Here is a 15,837-nt window from a genome sequence, read left to right on the forward strand (position 1 = left end):
CTCACTCTTCTTTTTTTATGTGGTACCTACACAGGAATTTTGGGGATCACCTGGCCTAACGTTAAATGTCATACATACATGTCATTACATGATCCTTCCTATAAGAAACAATTGCTGGTTTTGTCTGCGAGTGATCCCTTTAAACTATAATTTGTATTGTATGGATCTTGTGTTCCCTTTTATGGATTTTATTTGCATAAATTCCACTCTGTGACATATATAGATAGATTGATATATATATATATATCAATATAAAATCAATCAATCAATAGATATTTATTTTATATGTGTGTCTTAAATTCTTAAATCCTAACAGGATGCTCTGGCAGCTTTGGAAACTCCAGGTGGTCCCAACCAGAAGAACAAAACACAGAGCACCCCTTTGACAGAAGTGATTGGAAGAAACCTGCAGTTAGCTCTTGCAAACAGTAACCGCCAAACTGCAGAACGTTCAGCTAGTCCTCAGTTAAAAATGGCTGTGCAAAAACAAGTAAGTCTTATTTTTATATTAATATTTTATGTAGCAGTTTAACATAACAGGTGATGCTGAGCGCATCTATTTATAATAGACATAATTGCATAAATATGTCACATGGTAAAGCATTAAAGTGTTGCTAAATTAGAAAATGTGTATTGTTCTTGTTGATGTGTTTACATTTTAATTATCTATGAGCTCAAATAATTACTGTGTACATTTCAAGCAGGTCTTTGTGCAGCGAAAGTGTTCAAGTGAGATGATGACTGCAGTCCATAGTAAAACTACAATCTGTAAAGATGTTTTGGGGTTTTTCAATTACCACTCTCTTGCCTTTACCCATAATTGTGCTCAGTCATTCGTCCTCTTTTACCAAAAAATGATCAAACTGTCTGCTGCTCCTTTTGGTATACCTAAAGGAGCCTGTGGGCACACAATATTTCACAGACCAGCACTAGCCTGTGTTATTAATAATTCAGAGTCAGAGCTGCAGATAGAATGTTTTACTTTCCCAATAAAAGTCACAGCTGAGGCAGATGAGGAAAGCTTTGGTGCTTTAGATTTTGTTATGGTCACCAGGACTCCCTACTTCCTCTCCTCATTAGTGTCTTTTTATTATGGTGTCTCCCTTGCAAGTAAAATGCTGTTAAGTGGGGCCTGGCAGGGTATTGGGCAGAAAGCAAGAGGTGAGAGCTCTGCCGAAATTCCTTTCCTTATGCACAATCCTGCTGTGATATCCTATCCTTGAAACTCCATATATGCACCCGGGAACTTCTCCTGGATCTTCAGATTCTACTGTAGTGCAAAATGTCACTCTCCAAATGTCCCCCAGATACAGCGGTCAGCCTTGAGCAGGGGGCGCTGCAAGGCTCATTTTCTGAGTTCAGCTTTAAATCTCAGTTTATTACAACTTTATGTAGCTTCTAGAGCTGGAATCATCTTATAATTTCCATAGCAAATAACCAAATGTTTATGTAAATTACACTCAGATGTTTATGTAAATTGTGAATAATTAAGTATTTTGCATTCTTTTAAACGTTCCCTCTGGCTAATGAGTACCACTAGTTCTGATCAGTCACATGAATTATGTATTTGTTATGTGTTATTTGCAGTGCTTTCTCTTTCCAGTCCAGTAGAAAACAGATTTGGTGATTTTATAGTTTTACTTCATGCTGATTGCCCACTCTGCTTTTTTTTGTATGTTCACAGGTAAATGAGGAGCCCACAATTCTCAGTAATGTTGTTATTTGTGTGAGCAAGAAGCTTAGCAAAAAACAAGGGGAATTAAATGCTGTAGCTGCATCTCTTGGAGCAGAGTACAGGTACAGAATGGGATAAGACTTGTATTTGTCTCTTGTATAATTGGGGCTGTGATAGAATGCATGCTTTCCTTTTTGTTCTCTGTGAACAAATAAAATACCATTATTACAGAATGCTTGCTCTAAATCTGATATTGCTTGAGATGTCTGTAAGGTACAGTACAAAGTTTTACGCTGAAAAAAAACCATTTAATGCATTTGTGCATTCCTGTACAAATCTTATGTTTGTCATCCCTTGCACAGCAGCATTGAAACTGGGTTGGGTATAGGCAGTACTAGGGCTAGTCAGACTGCTACATGCACATGATTGGAGGAAAGAGCAGAGTTTACTGTGTTGCTGCTCCATCACTGTGCAGTCATGTAACAGGGTACCATTATGTTTTTTAACGCTAAGCCTTCATTCACACCTGAGCCACTACATCTTCACGTGTAGAAACTCATGTTTTGTGTAGCATGTTCTTGCGCATTCATTGCACATTTTTACGTGCATAAAACACATTGACGTAAATGTACAAAACAAATCACAGCAAATGTGTGTTTTCGAGGGTTTTCTTGAGGTCTATGGGGCCAAGAAGCGCAGAATCTGCCAAAAGACTCGTACTTTCTTCAAGTGACAGGCCTTTTCTTACAAGCGACAAAACGCGCAGATTTGAACATGGCCGTAGAAATGAAAGGTTTTTTTTTTTGGGGGGTGTTTTTTCAAGCAGAATAAGCGCTAAAAACGCTCTGTGTGAATGAGGGCTAAGACAGAAAGTGGTGTCACCCTCCTGTCTGTGCAGAAGTATATAAATCACAAAAGTGGCTGCTCAGAGTTTCAAGTATGGTTTTTCTTCTGTGTTTTTTTAAATTTTTATTAGCTGTTAACTGATTTTGTTTAACGCAGATGGTGCTTTGATGAAAGTGTAACGCACTTCATTTATCAAGGAAGACAAAACGACACCAATCGGGAATTCAAGTCTGTAAAAGAAAGAAATGGCATTCACATTGTATCTGAGCACTGGCTCCTGGCTGTATGTATAAGTGATGTTTGTGGATTGATTTTGTTGTTGTTTTGTTATATATAACCACATGTGTGAGCAAAATAGACTGCCATAGAAACTGGTTCTGCAATGCAGCATGTTTCAGGTCATAAAAGGGGACACATTTGTGCAGTTTGTGTCCATAGGGCTGCCGTGACCTATGCTATGTCTGCATTACAGTCTGCAAATAACTACAGAGGTCAGTGGGAACCATACAGCACTCTTGCATGGTTTGCATTCTTAGTTTTTAGGTAAATCTTTATTTCTTGCCCAAACATTAAGGAACACAGGATGGTAATTCAGGCACATAGGATTACACTGCTGTCTTCAGGAGACTTTTTTTTTCTCTTCCTAGTAAGATCCAGTTGCTAGAAAACATAACCACTGGGGCTTATTTTGCATCTTTCTGGTTTGGCTGATCCTTTGCATAGCCTTAAAGGATGTCCTTAGACCCTGCTGGCATGAAGAAGTGGGACTGGCCTGTAATGTGTTCTCACTGAACTAGACTCTGCTAAGAACGCTCTCCTACACCACCTGGGTTTAACGTGTGAGCTAGCAGTAGAGTGCTTTAACCTCCCTGGCGGTATGATTCTTTTGATTTTCGTTAATTTTTCGGTGCGATTTTTTTCGTTATTTTATTTAATTTTTTCGGGGTTTTTTTTCGAATTTCCCGCCGGTTCCGCCCCTGTGCGACGCGTACGCTCGCAAGGGACGGAACCCGGAAGACAGATGCCGGCGCCGGTCGGAGGACACCGCACGGCTCGAGGGACAAGGTAAGTAAATACTGTGGGATATTCCCGAGTGTAGCTCAGGGTATGGAGAAGTAACCCCGAGCTACACTCGGGAATACCGCCAAGGAGGTTAAAGGTCCAGGGCTGCAGTGAACCTGTCTGTTGGAACCTTCTCCCTAAGGACTTCTGCCTAATATATATCCAATCTATTTGTTTGGGACTACAAGGCATAAGCCACACCCACACCACAGTCCTTTGGGACATTTACCTGCATTCCCTGCTGCCTCCAGTGACAAATAGGTGGCATTAACTTTTGCTCCATTTTCTCCTGAGTACTTCTTCTGGGAAGCCCTCACTTGCTTATGGCGGATCATAAGCGTTAGGTCAGGGGTCCTGCGATTACTAGACATATGACATGATGCTGGCTTTGGTCGTAAGGTTCTTCAGGCAGCTCTGTAAGCTCTGTTGAGCCCCTCTTTTGGTAACATACTTACTTATACTTATGGGCTTGTTAGTGTGGTGTTTGCTGGGTTGCCCACTCATGAGTTGGACTGCTTTTGGACATCCCTATGTAACTGAATTACCGTCCTGTGTCCCTCCCCACTGTTACCATGATTTACTCCTACTATTGCTTTGCCACAAAACTGGTGCATGGTGACCGTGGGAGGTTATACTAGGCCGTCCTTACAGCTTTGTTGTGCCAGTCTCCAATCTCTAAGCAACAGCATAACCCTATGTACCTTAATTACCATCCTGTGTCCCTTTTTTAATGTACTCAAAAAAAAAGGACATTACCATAAGTTGAAAATCCTATATTTATTGATACTAGACAGGCTACATTGGCACAATGCAGACACGTAGCAGTGCCCAAGCATGCATTTAGATATCCTCTGGAGAACCCTAAACCTGGGCACTCTAACACGCCCCCTCATGCACCTTTTTTGCCCCTTATTATGAGAGGAAGCCTTGCTGGCAAGTAGGAGGGGGAGATTGGCTATTGGCAGTATTAGCAAGTTATAAAACTTCCATATCAGAACACGCCAGGATTTAGGACAACTGGTGAGCTCTAAAAGAAATCTACTGGTATGTTCAGGCATTACTTGGTGGCTGCATTTTTGCAGCGTATTTGATATGATTCATGATACTGACAGGTTTCCTTTTTAAACTAGAACTCTTACAAATAATTAAATATGTAGACCCGCTAGGATAGTATTACTCTTTGACTAAGTTGCTAAATTTGTACTACCTTGCAGTATTTCCTCACAGCTAGAATGTGGCTTTGTTGCTAGTTTTGAAATCTTTTTGTGAAAAGTTCACATTTTGAGTGAATAAGTGCAGTAGGTTAAACTCTGCAATGAGTTGAAAATTAACTGGAAATGCCTAACACTGCATCTTAACATGTAAATCTAATAATGTGTATATTCTTGGAGTTATGTGATGAATCTTTACATCCATGCTGATTGCAAAACTTGTGATTTATGTTATTTGTTCAGGCCAACAAATTACTTTATTTCCCCTTTTTTCTCACATCTCTGCTTCGATGTTTCATTAATACAGTGTGCAGAAGAACAGAGGCATGTCCCCGAGTCTCTATATCCTCATACCTACAATCCAAAAATGAGCCTGGATATCAGTGGTGTTTTAGACGTACCACATAGCAGCTACAAAATTTCTACAACCCTAAATGATAAGGTACACATGATCTTTTGAGATTTGACCCTGTGAAGCTTGTAAATGTAGTGACTCGCAGCTGTTTGGGTAAAAATGGTTGGCTGGTAAACATGACACTGACACTGTTTTGTTTTTTAACATTACAGGATAATGCGCTGCCAGATGAAGATGAGCAACCTAAAATTGCTGAAATTTCCCCTAATACCACCCATAACTCTGACAAAGCTCACAATGCTCCAAATGATGTTAAGGGAGGTAAATATTTAAGTGACTATGCAACAAAATGTCTTATTATTTAAAAAGTCAAGAGGAGAAGGTGGAAATGGTTACATTAAAAACAAAAAAAAACCTTTTTGTCCAGTAATTATCAAGTAGGTAAAAACATTAACCATTCTTATTGTATAGCTGAGCAAACTTGGAAGTTTCAGTTTTATATTTATAAAGCATACATATCAGCAAATTACACTACTTTCTTCAACACTGTCCTGTCCTATTTAGAACATAACATATACATTTCCCTTCTCACAAACATGCCTTGACCACAGCACGGTAGTGGACAATGGTGGTCTCTCCAATTTCTGAACTTTTTCATTTCCTTATTGTATGACTTTGGTGCCCCATCTTAATCTCCTGTAATTGTTTTGTCATACAAACCTGTTTGTTGGAGAAAAGAACTGTGTATAAAGAGCTGTGTATATTGTAAACCTTAATTTTTAATGTTGCTATATTTTTTTGTTTTTACTTTTAATTTAATTTTTGCATTCCTTTTTCTTTAATCAATTCCAGTTATACTTTCTCTTTCTTTTGCTGTCAAGTTCTCACACAGACATTGGAGATGAGGGAAAATTTCCAACGACAGTTGCAGGAGCTCATGTCTGCAACATCCATAGTGAAAGCTCAAGGGCAGAGATCAATATTAAGCAGAGCAGGTTTTGATACATCTCCCTGCACTCCGGAGGGTGCTCGTACAACACGTAATGGCAGGAGCAGAGTATTGGAAGCACGAAGGTATTTCTATAAGCCAGTAATAACCATATAGTAGTGATTTTACCAGCCAACCTATTGTTATCCTTTTAGGATCATGCACACTGCATTTTCACTGTCATATGTGTAGTTAGAGATGTGTTCAATGCAGGTCCACTACATCCTAATGTATTTAATTGTGTTAAACTCGCATGAATACAACATTCAACATTTTAAGTGAACATTGTAGCGTGCATTGTATATGCTGCCACCATGAAGACTGTCTACATTTTCCCAGAGTGCTCCTTATGACTAAGACGTGTAAGCTGGTTTGCTTTAATGGACTTTACAGTTTGAAATAAAGATACATTTGGAGGAGATTCCTTGTGTGCTGCCATCCTGCTGTAAACTGATGCACCTACCTCACTCTGATAATGAGCGTCTTCTCTTTTAGAAACTCTCGCCAGATGTTAACAGATCTAAACACAGAACCATCACAAAATGAGCAAATTATTTGGGATGACCCAACTGCAAGGGAAGAAAGGGCCAAGCTGGCCAGCAACTTACAGTGGCCTGACAGTCCCTCCCAGTGCACTGAACCTTTGCTGCCTCATAAAGTTAATGGTGATGACCAATCTCGGTTTAAAGAATCCTTAACAGATACAGAGATAGCTGAAATGGGTAAGAAAACTACAACTAGTATAGCACACATTTTGCTCCATTGTCCTTGTTGCCTCTTGTAATTATTTTTTTCTTCCACATTTCAGAGGCATGTGAGTTAGCGCATACTTCAGCCAGAGAAGCCTCAAAAAAAGAACCAGATCTTCAGTCTCCAGTTAAAGAGGACCCTCTGATCCCCACCCCACAGGCTCCAAGCATTGCATTTCCACTTGCCAATCCCCCTGTAGCTCCTCAACCCAAAGAAATGGTACTGCTTGTATTATTGTGTCAACTACTTTAAAATGTTAAACTTCTCTAATTCTGCAAAATACTTTTTTTGTTTTTTATTAAATATATGTTCTGACACTGTTGTCAGAAAGCCTGGGCATTGTTTGTATGCCAAGCACCAATCTACGAATATGAAAATACTTGGTCATAAAGCTTAGAACAACTCTGTACTCGGCTCTCTTGTACACTGGTGTCAGGTCGATTGTGCAAGGGTTTTCTTCTAGAGTCGGTCAGGAGCGACAAAAGTAACTGAACTCTAATCTACAAATATAGTCTTCACCCTCAACGTTGTGCCTTCATTGCATTCTCCCCCTCTGTCACCTCATTGTTGATTAGGGAAGTTGGTCATCATGTTGAGTGAGGTGCAAGATGGGAAATGTACTAATAGGATTGATATTTACCTATGAGGGCATCAAGGTTTTAAAGCTCCTGGGGAACTCTAGAAGATAAGTGAGGAGAGGTGTAGCAACAATCTTTTGCAACATTTCAGCAACAGAGGGAAGTACACTTAAAGTAAAGCAGTAGCACATATTCCCGTTTAACAAAGGTTTAAAGGAAAACGTTGATGATAATAATATGCCATTGTTCACTAGAAAATGCTAGCTCTCCTGCTGATCTAGAGGTTTCATTGCATTTTGAGTTGATGACCCAGAACAAGTATGCAGATCTGGAGTTCTGACTTCACAATTAAGTTTTTTTTTGCTGTATGCTTTTTTCAGGTCAGTGATGTAAAAGGTGTTGAAGCCAAAGATAGTCAAGCAACTAGCATCCTCAAAAGGAGGTCGGCAGTAGCGGTGTACATATTTTTTAACGTTTAAGTTTCTTTTAAAAGCATTCAGAAGCAGTATGAATTGCAGTGTCCATTAAAGTTACATATTCCAAGTGGCAATTCCACATGTTGGCAATAAAATAGCCAATTAGAAGGCATGCTCCTCCTATATGTCATGGCAGGAAGACTTCTGCACTCACTCCTGCAAATCAGTGAAAGTCAAGGCCTCACAGACTTTTGCAGCACCAAGTTTTTTGTACAAGAACATAGAATATTGTCTAAAGTGTCAAATGGGCTAGTTGGTGTATCTTCAACCTGAGACATTGTTGTTTTTGATGCTGTACTGCTGCAGAAATCATGTAACAATTCCTTTGTCAGCAAAATTCCTTATGTATTTAACATCTCGATCAGTAGGCTTGGTATTTCCATTCATGAGAATCGTTGTGGTCTATTCCATAACAAACAAATTAAAACCAGCACAGTTCTGGATTTAGTGATTCCACTGATAGTCTGGTCCAGTACTTGGACTAGATGTGACACACTAGAAATCCACCAATATTAAGCGTCTTTCAAAGACCTGTAATATTTAAATATAATGGCTTATGTGTAAATACATCTGAAACATAAACTAGTTGATGGAGACAAGTGGTGTGCTTTACTAAGCTGTTATTGTATAAAACCCAAGCAATATTAATAATAATAACACCCTAAGTTACCCTTTAGATTATCAATTCTTTCCAGAATATTCCAGATCCGTCAATAAACCTTATGTCTATGGATGCCATCAGACTTCACCGGACATCCCACCTGATTGATCTCATGCAAAATAGCAATCCCTGTGTTGGATATATTTCCCTGGTTGCTACTATTTTCACCTAGATAAGCCAATGAAAGACATGTAGGGCTGCATTTCCCCCTTTTCCTTGGTTAACCTAATGTGCTCACTCAACCAATCCTAGCATACATTTTTAAGTAAAGATATTCAGAATGAAACTCAAGTATTAGTAGTATCATGGCAGCAAGTCATGTAACTGTCCTCTAATTTATGTAGCTAGCTTTTATTTCTCTAAAGTGCACGAGGGTTAGTTTTTATTTACTCTTTTAATTAATTACAGAGTGAGAAACCAGCAGAAGAAGTGGAAGATAAAAAGGAACGGAGATTCCAGCTTTCTTCTTTAAATCCTCAGGAAAGAATTGACTACTCTCAGCTCATTGAGGAGCTAGGTAAAATGATCTCCGCTGCAGTATTTGGTTAATCCTTTTTATTCTTCTCTTAAATTAAACCAACAAACGCACATACTGTGCCCTGTTATGCCCTTGGAAACACTTATAAAAGACTGGTATCTTTCTTTTGTTTTCAGGTGGAATAGTAATAGATAAGCAGTGCTTTGATCCAAGCTGTACGCATATCATTGTTGGCCATCCTCTCCGCAATGAGAAATATCTCGCTTCAATGGCTGCAGGAAAGTGGGTGCTTCATAGATCTTATTTGGAGGCCTGCCGAGCTGTAAAACGCTTCATTCAGGTCTGTTTACTTGTAACGCTATCTCAACTGCAGGAGACTGTGAACTTTTTTTTATTTCCCAATGTTATGTTAAAGAAACCCTGTCATCATAAATGACAAAGGGTCTCTTTAAAGCCCACCCTTCCTTTCAAGCCAGTTATATTGATCCTTGCAGCACTTCCCAGGCTCTCCTTTCATCGAAGTCAAAGCAAAATACCAGGTGTCAGAGCTTCCGGAGAACAACCATATTGTGTTCAGGCCCAGCATTTAACAGTTGAAGGAGGACATGCTTCTCTATACCTGAAAGCACTGGGTATTTTGCAGCAGCTGCAATAGAAGAAGGAACGGCAGAGCAGAAAACACTGTGACGGCTGTGTACATGTAAGGGAGCACAGAAGGCACAGACATGCCTGCAAGACTAGGAGAGCTGGCAGCTTGCAGAGGAGGGGGAGCTAAGGTTGTGCAGACTCTTTTTGCACGCTGTCATGCTCTGAGCTGTCACTCAGAAATGTTGTCTCCTTTGTTCATTGTAGTTGGGTACAAGTGGAGGGAGGAGCGGCCAGCTATCTGACAAAGCTGCCCAGGAACCACAGTAAAAATGTAAATGAGGATATGTGCAGCGGGTTCCCTGGGGGATTTGACAAACTATTTAAACTTGTGGCAATACTTCTTTAAGAAGGCCCTGTCATTTTCTACCCTTTATTGGCTGAGTGGCAGGGTCTGTTAAGTCTTTGTAATCCTAACAATGGGCTTCTTTTATTTGCTCCCTTTTGGTCTGCATAATATATAATTAAAGGGTTTTGTTCTATCTGTTCTGAAAGTGCCAAGAGACTCGATTTTGACAGAAATCTTGTGAGGGGATAATATTTTGTGTACAAGGAGGGGTTATGGAGATGAGGGAGAGGGCTGGTTCTTTTTGTAATCCATCAGAAATTAAATAGGCAGGGCTGGTGCAACGTGCGTAGGATTTTAGAGCTCAAAAGACACCTTTTTGTTGCCTCAAAAAGAAAGGTAGGAGCACACTTGGTCTGGCACTTCAAGGGTAATTTTCTACATGTACTTCATGCGGGTTCACGTAAATACACGTCACCCTCTTGAAGTGATTATACCAAGAACACGGCTGCTGCAGCCATGTTTTGGACCCATTTTAAACAGCAGACGATTGCTGTTTCTGTACAAGTGATCCGGCGTCTATACAGCCACCGGATCGTTTGTACCAAGCGGTGCTTCCCTGGGCTCTGCTGTCCCCCGTGCGGGCCCCGGACCTGCACAGCGGGTCTACCCTGACAGATCTGAGGGAGTTCAGCAAGCTTCTAGCCGCTGATCTCTCCTCTGATCTCTCCTCTGATCACAGGACTCGGAAGTGATGTGTATTATATCACTTCCGGTGTCACTATTTACATTCTCCGGCTCTTAGAGCCAGGAGAAGCAGAACCCTGCTTAATCCGCTCCTTTGGGGTCCAAAAAGACACCTGATGTCTTCATAAAGAGGACATGTCACATCCTATTTGCTATTAGATAGGGGCATGTTAGCCCCTATGTGATGGCAATATAGTTGAGTGTGGAAAAAGAAAAAAAAATATTTTGAAAAAGTCCACGTGCCCGCACATACAATGCAAACACAGGTCGGATGAACCTATGTGCAAAAACTGCGCCACACATGTTGCATGCCGCAAACGTCGGAGTGAGAGCAATAATTCTAGGGCCATCAATCACTGTTAGTCCTAAACTGATAAGTAGTAAAAGCTTTTAAATCATCGCCTATGGGACATTTTGGGTATTGTCATTTTTTGCAGTTTTACAGGCGAATGCAATTATAAGGCTTGTCATCTTTGGTGTCAATTTAACCGGCTTGACCCCATCTTTTATATTTCACAAAAAAATTGGGTATTTTATTCTGTTACGCAAATACCGTGCAACATAAAACATTGCAACTAGCATTTTTTTTTATTCTACAGGGCCTCTGCTTTCAGAAAATATACAATTGTTGGGGGGTCTGAAGCTGTTTTTCTAGCCAAACATTTTCTATTTTGCAGTGACGTGCTTTAAGCAAACCATTTCTCTCAAAATGGTAATAAAGAGAAACTATCTGATATTAAGCAAAAGTTTAGCTTTATTGTCCTTTTATATTCGGAATGAAAACTATGACCTGCAGAGAAGCGACTTTGCACATTTTGAAATGTTATTCTTTAATGTGCAGCAACTTTTCATTGAGAAAACCAAGCTTGGAGGGTAGTATCAGAACATACTTCCTTTTCATTAATGATGAATTCATGTGTTTTTTTTTCTTCTAGGAAGATGATTATGAGTGGGGAAGCATCTCAATACTGAATGCTATCAGTAGCATCAGCCCCGTGCAGAGGTTGCTGGCAGAGGCAGCAATGCATTGGAGGAAGAAGCTGCAGAGGATAAAACAAGAGACGGGCACTGTGGAGGTATGGAAGCTTTTGCCCACCCCTAGGTTGGACTATCCCGACAGAACAAGACATCCTGTGTCCCTCAATAGACACGAGATAGAAGCAAGAACATATGCACTGCAATTTTATTTTCCTGGAGTCCACTGAGGGACTCAATGTACTCCCTCTCTGTGTTTATGATCATACTGTTGGTACTGCTCTGCTACAAAACTGAGGCATGCTGAGAGTAGGAGGGGCTATCCTGGCCTGGCCTTCTTTGTTCGCCAGTGTCCAGTCCTCCTGTAGGTGGCAGTATACCCAGCAGTATGAGACTTACTGTGTTCCTCAATGGACTCCAAGAAAAGGATTTTACAGTGAGTACAAAACCCTGTTTTTTCCACTGTGGTGCTTTTTTCTTCACCCTTTTTATTTTTTTTCATTTTTTTTCATGGTGGATTCTCCTTTTTACTTTTCCTAATTTGTTTCAATTAACTGCAGCCTGGCTGTGTCTGAGGTGTTTGGCCTTCGTGACCACACAGGGACTCGTGTACACACATACATATGCACAATCACATACAGACACACAAAGGTTGAACTTGATGGACCTGTGTCTTTATTCTACCTCTAATACTATGCAACTGTGACTGCAGCTGTTACAACCTCCATCCTGTTTGCTGCAAGTTCTGGGTTGCACTATTTCACCTCCATGTTGTTTCAGAAACCTTGTATTGCCATTAGATCAGGACTTGATAGGGCTGAGTTTAAAACCTCCATGGTGAGGGCCTCATTAGCTGAACCTTCTCTTAGCCTTCTTTCATACCTGAGCTTTTTGTAGCTTGAAGCTCAAACCTCAAACACTCAACAACCAAAATCTTTTAAATTCTTTCTGTTCGCATATGAGTGCTCAGGTGCCGGTATCACTATGCCTGAAGCTCAAAAAGGTACTTGAGCGACTTTTATGCAGAATGGGGTGTTTTTGGTCCCATAGTCCTCAATGGAAGAGTCTAGATCTCATTTTATAGTGTTCGTTTCATAGAAATGTACAGTACAGTTGAGTTTCTCATTCAGGGCCAGTGTGGTATTACAGCAGTAGTAGCTTCATGCAAAATCTAATTGTATAGTGATGTAGTTGGTTCCTAGTATATGTAGTAAGACCTCAGCCTCATATATTGCTCGCTTGTTTGTATAACTGGATAATCAATGGGGATAACCTGTTTACAGGCTGCAAAATGATTGTGTAATAATGCTGTGCTGTTCAGAATGTCACAGTATATGGTTTGCCAACAGCGGTCTCCTGCATGGCATTTGTTACTGAGTGTGTCTGCATAAATGTTATAACACATAGCCCTATACATAACATGTGTTGTGCCTATGTTCCATGCACATTTCATCTGTATGTTGTGTAGCGGTATAGGACATTTATGTGATTGCCTCTTACATGATATCCTGTGTAAATGGTGGTCTATGCTGCAGAGGTTTAGCACATTTTTTGGTGCCTTTCTACTTGCACTACCACACATATTTTGTACAATAGTCAAGCCAGTTTACATAAATTTCACAGGTTGTTTACTTAATCTCTAAAACTTGTGCATGTCCTTTGTTGTAATACTGTATTAACAGTTTAGTGCAGGCCTCATAACCTACTGCTACACAGGGGGTGGTCTTAATGACTTAATGCACATTAGTACCAATATACTCCCCCCACTGCCACAGGTGCTGGAATCAAGACCAATGCCAAAGGAATTTTGGTATTGCCTAGCACTACCATGTCAGGTGTGGATATGTATCTCCACCACAGCACATTCATGTTCTGGTGAGATTTTAGCTTGCACTCAGGATTTATTGAAAGGTTTTCTTAAAGGAGAACTATGAGGTGAGTGAATTACACTCATCCCCATAGTTAGTGCCGACGTGTGATGTTGAAACTGTCACAGGTCGGCTCTATTGATCGGGAAGTGAGCTAAAACATACCGCCGCTCGCTCACTTCCCGATCATCTCCCTGCAGAGAGTGAGGACTCAGTCACCGCTCCTCGCAGGAATTCCCCCTTCCCCTCACCGATCCTCCAGCCCTGACTGGAGGGAGGGGTGGGCATAGCTGGCTCTGCCTCTAGATAGGCAGAGTCAGCTGTCAATCAGCCAGAGGGGTGGATCTCAACAGTATTGATGGGATCCATCCTGGCTGCGGCACTCTCAGCATATAGCGGACAATAGCACGCTATATCCTGCGTTTTGGGTCACCGGAGGACGTTAGTAATAGAGGTGCACCGAAATTAAAGATTCAAAACGGAGATAATAAAAAATGTCAGGCCGAAACTGAAAATGTTTTTTATTTTAACTTTTTCAAACTTTTAAAAATATTTTATTTAAAATATTTTTATTTATTTAAACATTTTTATTTTTTACTCTACTTTTAGGGGCTTCGGGGAAATGTTAGGGATCTGTTTAGACCCCTGATATTTCCCTTTTAAAAAAGAAAGAGATTGAGGACACAAAGTCCTCAATCTCTTTTTCTGCAGTCCCCGTTATAAATGAACAGGAATCCTCTGAGTGTTCCTGTTCATTCATAACATGAGGACAGAGTATGCTTACTACATCCACAATCATCAATGAGCAGGAGGTGATGTAGATCACTTCCCATTCATTCATAATTGAGGATATAGCCAACATACCAGGTCCTCAATTATTTACAAACACTCAGCGATCACTGATTGCTGAGTGTTTGTACCTCTCTCTCCATCCTGACACGCTGTCACAGGAGGCCCGGCGGTGCGGGAGGAGAGCTGCATAAACTATGGGGGCTTGTATATGTCTTTTTAGTCTTTTTATTATTGGAGTTTATATTTCTTTGAGTAACTTTGCACAATGTTGCACCGGACAGAGGCCATTAGAGGTATTTTGGGGTATGTGCTTATATTGTTCCCAACATGACATAGACTTTTCACTGCAGTTATTGTCCCCCCTTTTTTATCACTCTTTCGAGAGAACCACATAGCTGGGTCCCCCATATCTGTAATACTCGCAGTCAGTTCTGTGGAAGGAGAGTTCTCCAGGCTTTTATTGCTCCCCAACCTGGTAAGGTCTCACTAATCCTCTCATTTGCTGCCCTGGAAGATGATTTGGGAAATCCAGAGCTGGCCTTACTGGTAACACTTATTTCCAGGTGGATTCCCAGCCCTTGTGTTATTTACAACAGGAAAAAAAAACATGTTTTGCTTCAGATTCTGTTCTTTGCTTCTGGTTTGCTGCTAACCAGTTCAGTGTTTCCTGTTTAAGGAGGTGCCTACCTCTCATGTGCTATCCTATAAACATGTACTACTAAAGAGCAACTCCAGGAATTCCAAAACTAACCCCAGCAATGGTGCTCCCTCTCACTGCAAGGGTTAAGTGCTTTTTTTGTTTGGGGGGTTCAAATAAAGAAGATATACTCACCTGATCCTTGGTCTTACCTGGCTGCTAGATTGATCCCCACAGCCTCTTCTCCCCCCTGGGCTCCAGCAGTCTAAGGACTGCTGACATCAAATTTAATGCAGGTCCATTGACTTGAGGATGCCAAGGGTCATTCCACAGCCAGAGCATGGGGGAGAGAAGGGAGTTCTGACTGCCACGGGACCAAGGATCAAGTGAGTGTATCTTCTTTATTTGCTCCCCTAGAGCAAAATGAGCACTTAACCCTTGCAGTGTGGGGGTAGCCCCGCAGCAGAGATAAGTTTTATAAAATCCCGGAGCTTTACAATATAGTCCTTATGAGCCTTCGTTTAAGCTGTTTGTTTTGAGTGTGTCAGTGACTCCTGCTTGCTGCCCTTTTTCATAGTAGTAAAGGTAAATTTCTACCTCTTGAACATTTGCAGGGAGCATTCAGTGGGTGGAAAGTGATATTAAATGTTGACCAAGCAAAAGAAGCTGGCTTCAAACGTCTTCTCCAGTCAGGAGGGGCCAAGGTATGTGTATCTGTATTGGTGTTATTTTATAGAGTGTATGCAAACCCAAACTGCACTATTTAGTATGACTGGCATTATGTCTCGCTGTATACAGTGGGGGGGG

General features: G+C 40.8%; 1 protein-coding gene across 1 annotated transcript in view; it reads left to right on the forward strand.

Annotated features, from left to right (window-relative positions):
• TOPBP1 (topoisomerase (DNA) II binding protein 1) overlaps positions 1-15,837 on the forward strand; it is a 40,279-nt gene that overhangs the window by 22,488 nt on the left and 1,954 nt on the right. Inside the window, exons 15-26 of the mRNA XM_018555952.1 lie at positions 317-490; positions 1,685-1,797; positions 2,678-2,804; positions 5,102-5,236; positions 5,362-5,470; positions 6,031-6,223; positions 6,633-6,859; positions 6,946-7,115; positions 9,011-9,119; positions 9,257-9,420; positions 11,694-11,834; positions 15,645-15,734. Coding sequence (XP_018411454.1) covers positions 317-490; positions 1,685-1,797; positions 2,678-2,804; positions 5,102-5,236; positions 5,362-5,470; positions 6,031-6,223; positions 6,633-6,859; positions 6,946-7,115; positions 9,011-9,119; positions 9,257-9,420; positions 11,694-11,834; positions 15,645-15,734 — 1,752 coding nt within the window. The remainder of the gene's footprint in view (positions 1-316; positions 491-1,684; positions 1,798-2,677; positions 2,805-5,101; positions 5,237-5,361; positions 5,471-6,030; positions 6,224-6,632; positions 6,860-6,945; positions 7,116-9,010; positions 9,120-9,256; positions 9,421-11,693; positions 11,835-15,644; positions 15,735-15,837) is intronic.

Source organism: Nanorana parkeri, unplaced genomic scaffold, assembly GCF_000935625.1.
Source record: "Nanorana parkeri isolate BGI_ZX_2015 unplaced genomic scaffold, ASM93562v1 scaffold219, whole genome shotgun sequence".
Classification (NCBI taxonomy): Eukaryota; Metazoa; Chordata; class Amphibia; order Anura; family Dicroglossidae; genus Nanorana; species Nanorana parkeri.